At 41.6% G+C, this 6265-nt stretch overlaps 1 protein-coding gene across 1 annotated transcript; it reads right to left on the bottom strand.

Moving 5' to 3' along the window:
- Positions 1 to 1215: 1215 nt before the first annotated feature.
- Positions 1216 to 2142, bottom strand: LOC107275331 (two-component response regulator ORR12-like). The gene is made up of 5 exons (XM_015794200.3): positions 2019 to 2142; positions 1850 to 1896; positions 1687 to 1764; positions 1502 to 1572; positions 1216 to 1392 (listed from the first exon to the last, which is right to left on the bottom strand). Exons 1-5 carry the CDS (start codon positions 2104 to 2106, stop codon positions 1311 to 1313), a joined length of 366 nt encoding a protein of 121 aa, XP_015649686.1. The 5' UTR covers positions 2107 to 2142; the 3' UTR covers positions 1216 to 1310.
- Positions 2143 to 6265: the final 4123 nt, after the last annotated feature.

Raw genomic sequence — 6265 nt, 5'->3', positions numbered from 1 at the left:
GTTTTTCTACCAAGAGGAATTTCTAATCCCTATGACTGTCCTAGTTAGTTGTTAACAGTGAAATTTGGTAAGCTCCGAAGTCATCATCGGCCTAAAGTCAGTATCGGCTTCAGAGTCCTAGAATCGACCGATGGGAATTATTAAGTCACCAATAGTCGGATTCTTAGTAGATTCGGTTAAGGAAATTAATCTACTAAAGGAAGTTTATCCAGAAGTGACCGAGTTCAAGGAGGATGCGGCATAACAGTTTATCTATTAATTAGGAATATTCTGTTAGTTTCCTTTTATCTTTAGGAAAGTGTGTTTAGTGTCCGATAAGGAGTTTATGTTTTCCTTTAATCTTTAGGAAAATTTTTTTCTTTTCCAACAAGGACTAGTATCTACCCATAGGTATAAATATGTATACCCGGGGTCATTGTAAACTATCTCCACGAATACAAATTCAGCGCATCACCATCCTTTTTACTTTTCTACTTTTTCGACGAGTTTATACTTATCATGGCTGTTTGCGTTGGCGGGGCTAGGGCTTCAACACTCTGATCTTGTCAATGTAAGCACCTATCTATCATATGTAGTTTGGTGGTTTATTTTACTTGTATCGGCTAAGATTCGTATTAGGGTTTATGCTGGTATCGACTAAATTGCTTTACCAAATTAGTTTAGCTAAGGTATCTACCACCCTGAAAATCAGTCAAGGGCTTGATTGTCTAGATATTATGTTTTTTTTTCATCAGCCCTAGTCGTGTACATAATTCAAATGTATTTCCATTCTTCAAACAAGCTATTTCTTTTAATATTTTAGTATTGCACATATATCAAGGAGCATGTCAATGATAATGATAGTACGGCCGCTCACCACTCTATGAGGAAAGTCCACTCTTATTAATTATACATATGTTGCATGGATAGTTGTATGAGGACGTGATGGATGCATCATATCGTATTTATGTTTGATGCCAATCATTGGAAAATAAAGAGTAGAGATACGCAATGTTAATTTTCACCCCCTTTTTATATGCCTAATTGTTTAAACACACCTCTAAATGTGATTAATTGATTAAAACAACACAATACCAAGTGATAGATTTCAGTAAAAAAAGAAAAACCATGTCATAGAACCATAATATTTGAAAGAAGGCACCAGAAGTATTATCGAGTTTGTTTTCTTAATCCCAGATAATTGTCATTTGTTTCCATTTCGTAACAAACATACATTTCTTTCTCATATAGCAAATAAAGTAAATAAGTAGCTAGGTAATCTTAACACGAAACTTTATTCCATCTTGATCATTGTTTCTTCATCTTGCCAATCATATGTAGTTCAGAATACGAGGCAGATCAACAATCTTGACTGGCTTCAGAATATAATCCTTTGCTCCTCCATCCAAGCACCTCCAACAAGGAAAAAAAAAGAAGGAAAATGGAGCACATATTAGGATCCACTTGCTCAGATTGAGAATTTATCAACTAAGGAAATCAAGGTATATGTGTTTGTACTTACTTTCTAATCCTTTCTGGGATGTTATCAGAGGAAGCAATTACCACTGGGAGATGTGCTAGTTTAGGTGATTTCTATAAGTAAAAACAAGTCCAATTTGAACATGTAAAATATTTGGTAGAAACATTATAAAATATATATGATGAAGATTAACACTATACTCCGATCCGTGATACTATTGTACGCACCTTCACTTCCATGAGTAAGTCATAGCCGGTCATGTCTGGCATACAGTAATCGCTAACAATCATGTTCACATCATGTTCCTGTGTCCATCAGAGATAAATACATGTTTGTTATACAGTTGTAAATAACATTACCTAATAAACAAGAAGAGAACTTTTAATTTACCGAATCCAAAAACATCAATGCTTGCATGACACTTTCTACTGCAGTCACTGCATATATCAAACATGGAAACACTTAGTTAATAATAGTCAAAAAGAATGTCAGAAGATATCAAACATGGAAATACTTAGTTAACAATAGTCAAAACTCGGAAACTTGCATAACAAAGAACCTCGGACGTTATGGCGCATTAAGGCCATGGAAACAACATGGCGATCAACAAGGGTATCATCCACAACAAGCACATGGGGGGATGACATCGCAAACTGTTGGTGTAGAGTTACTTTGAATTGTTGTTGAGGAAAATGGACCTAGAATGCACATATTTATAGTGCAAAAGTCTTAAAATCTTGGAGATATTTCAAAGATATAATATCAATTCACTGGCATGAAAATTAGCTGTCATATCTTACAGTATCACTAGTGACTGTATATTTGATAATTTTGATATACCATACAATGCAAAATGATTGATGGCTTTGTCCTCTTTCGTACCCATAGTGTTGTTCATTTTTCACAAATTAATTATAGTGACCTTGCAACAATTATAGCTACCTAGGAGCAAAGATACAGTCTAATGAATGAGCATATATTTTATATATCTGTATTGATAAATGAATTTGCCCTATTTAATTTGTACTTCCTCCGTTTCAGGTTATAAGACGTTTTGACTTTGCTCAAAGTCAAACTGTTTCAAGTTTAACTAAGTTTATAGACAAATATAGTAATATTTATAACACTAAATTAGTTTCATCAAATCAATAATTTAATATATTTTCATAATAAATTTGTCTTGGGTTGAAAATGTTACTACTTTTTTCTACAATCTTCGGTCAAACTTAAAGCAATTTGACTTTGACCAAAGTCAAAATGTCTTATAACCTGAAACGTAGGGAAATATGTCAATACAACAAAGAGGCTAATAGAAACTAATTAATTGGTCACACTCTGGTTTGATAGACGGCATGGTACTAAATGAAAGAAAAGAAAGCAAGTGAGCAGTGGCGTACTTTGGCATGGCGTGGTCCTTTTGTCCGAAAGGCCCACCTCGTGGAGCTCTTATCTTCTCCTCTATGGTTTTTACATGAATTTATTCTAGGAATAAGTTCATCTGAGGTCCCTTAACTTGTCAACGAATCCGATTTTCGTCCTTCAATCCAAAAACCAGATACAATGGGTCCCTCTACTATCAAAACCAATGCAGACAAGGTCCCTCGGCGATTTAGATGGCGGTTATGGCTGACGTGGTGCCTACGTGGCTAATTTGACTCGGTCTTCATCTGACGTGGCAATGACGTGGCGCTGATAAAACATGTGGGACCCACATGCCAGTTTCACACCAAAATAATAAAAAATGGATGGACCCACGTGGGCCCCACATGTAATCCTCAATCCCCAGCGGTTGCTGGTGCTCCTCTTCCTCCTCCGGCATTGCTCCTAGCCAGCGGCAGTGGCGGAGGTGAGCGGTGCCTCTCCCTCCCCCGGGAATCCGCCGCTGCCTTAGGTTCCAGGCTCCTCCCTCGCCGGCCCACCGCCTCCATCCTCCTCCCCCTGCACCGCCTCTGCCGACTACTCGGCGACGCCGGTCCCGTCCTCCCCAACAAGCTCATCTGGGTGATTTTGGCCTGTCTCCCGGTGAAGGGGCTCCTCCGTTGCTACGCCATGTGCCGTCCCTGGGCGCGTGTCTTGGTGCGGGTGCTGCTCAGCGTAGGCTGCGTCAAGGGTGGGCGCTAGGGGCAACGGCTGGCAGCGGCGCCGTAGGCCAGGGCCAGGCAGGCAGCAGGCAGCAAGGTTTGCCTCATCTCTCATGCTTCGTGATGGATCAGATATCTGCTACTGCTATCTCTATCTGTATGCTAAAGTTGTTCATATGGTTGGTTTTTTATCCATATTTCTGCCCTGCTTTAGTGCTGATTATATTGCTGGTTCTGTTTTAGTTACCTTTGAGATGTGCCTAACTGCCTAATTCATTTGCTATTGTTTTATCCAGTGAGACCATGGAACAAGAACGGAAAGGAGAAGTTTCCAGTGCATGTATACTTACAATCATAATTCTGACAGTGGGTTTGATGTCCATAAAATCTTTGTTAAGAGGAGCAGATTCCGGGTTCTGTTGTTAAGAGGAGCAGATTCCAGGTTCTGTTGTTAAGAGGAGCAGATTCCGGGTTTGATGGATGAAAATGAACGTGTTTTTCTTATTGGGTCTCCCTGTTTGATCATGTGCAGAGTCAGTGGTGATAATGCCAACTTTTGGGTTCATAATGAGTTCATGACGATGAACTAGTTGTGTCTATGAATTATACCTCTGATGGACCGACGAGCCAGTGGAAAAAGGGAATGGTGAGGGCGGCGTTGAACTCGCAGGCCCAACTGCCCAACGTGTCGGCAGGAAGAGCTTCTTGACGAGCTCTTCTTCTTCTCCTTCCCGCCGGAGCTGGAGATGACGGCGTACTTCTTGATTTTGCGTGCGAACAGCCCCATGAAGGCGTTCTCCACCAGCCTGTCCCGGTATTCGGTCTTCTCCCCCATCGGTGCTGGTGCCGCCACCGTGAACCGAAAGCCGCTGCCCTGATCTAGTTCGGCCGCTGCTCCCTCGTCGCCCGCCGCTTCCACGACCTCGTCCCCCTCGACGACTCTGTGCTGGTCCGCGTGACTGCGTCATCCGAGATGACCCCGCGCCACCGTCGTCGTCATCATCCTCGGCGGCAGCGGGGACTGGGGAGAAGGACGACAACGGCTGCGGCGTGAGGAGAAGCACCGACGGCGCGGCGTGACCTCTCACTGCCGGATTCCCGGGGGAGGGAGAGGTGCCGCTCGCCTCCGCCGCCACCGCTGGATAGGAGCAATGCTGGAGGAGGAAGAGGAGTAGCACCAAGCCAGCAACCTTAGGGGATTGAGGATTACATATGGGGCCCACGTGGGTCCCACCATTTTTTATTAATTTAGTGTGAAACTGACATGTGGGTCTCACATGTTTTATTATTTTTTTGGATCGAATTGCCACGTAAGCGCCACATCAATGCTACGTCAGATGAAGACCGAGTCAAATTAGCCATGTAGACGCCACGTCAGCCAAAACCGCCATCTAAACTGCCGAGGGATCTTGTCTGCACCGATTTTGATAGTTGAGGGACCCGTTGTATCTAGTTTTTCGATTGAAGGACGAAAATCGGATTCGTTGACAAGTTAAAGGACCTCAGATGAACTTATTCCTTTATTCTATAAGGCCCACCTTGTGGTCTTATTTTTGTGGCGACTCGAAGCTGCGTTTCATCCTTCATTGTTTTCCAAGGCTCTCCTCGCGTGTTCCTTCTTTATTCAGGTGTTTAGGAATGGAATCAGATGGGGATGGATGAATCAGCCATTGGCCATCTAAATCGTGGTGTTTATAGATAAGAAAACATTGGGAACATGGCTTCATTCGGGAACAATGGTGATCAATGGCGTCTCCTCAACTCTTGAGCATATCGACACGTTTTCAGATGAGATAGCTGCAATAGGATACAGTCACTGGACAAAGTGTGAACACTGGAATTCCAGGCAAATGCACACAGTTCAGTGAACACTAGATAAATTATCTCCTCCTTTATGTTTTGTGATAGTTACATGTGGGAGTTCGTCACAACTATAGCTGGAGTTCTATGACCAAAATACTTCACCGCCATGTGCTGGCCCTACTCTTGTTTTGAATAATGCCTTGTTTACAACGATTTTGTCATAGAATCTCATACCTACGGATGGAACTAGCTACCATGGACCCATGAGGTCCATGGCTACCAAGTTCTATGACAAAGTACTTTGTCACCATATGCCAACCCAAATTTCTAAATTGCGCAACATTTCAGATGGCCATGTTTGCCATCGTGACACTTTTTGTGACCACAAACTCAAGTTTCCACTAGAATCAACCGAGCCTGAACTTTATGATTATTTATTGAAAATTCATCAGAGATTAACGATGGATTCCCTTTTTATCACAGTGAATCCATTATAGAAGGCCAAATCTATTGTAGTCATATATGTCATGGGCTGAAAAATAAAGAGAGAATAAGGGGGTCTTGCAATGGCGGAGATAGCCATAAAAGCTGCGACTCGTGAAGATGTAAAGTTTGTGATATATCTTAAGAAATTTATAATATGAGCATAATATCTTTCATCCTCATATTTTGTACAACAAAAAGCCCAATAGAGACATACTGCAACTCCCACGTAACATGTAACAGGATGTTTAGTGTCACATGACTGCACGACATCATAGGATAGTCTCTTTGGAACATTGGATATATGAATTTCAATGGAATATGTTGTAATCCTTACAACATATTCAAATAAGACATTAAAATGTTACCAATAATATGAGCTGTCAACTGGCCAACCCTAACAAATAGTTGCTAGAAGTAACGACTGTGAAATAGGATC

Source organism: Oryza sativa, chromosome 8 (assembly GCF_034140825.1).
Source record: "Oryza sativa Japonica Group chromosome 8, ASM3414082v1".
Taxonomy (NCBI): domain Eukaryota; kingdom Viridiplantae; phylum Streptophyta; class Magnoliopsida; order Poales; family Poaceae; genus Oryza; species Oryza sativa.
Note: the sequence above shows the minus strand (reverse complement) of the source record. Positions and strands in the feature narration are given on the sequence as shown.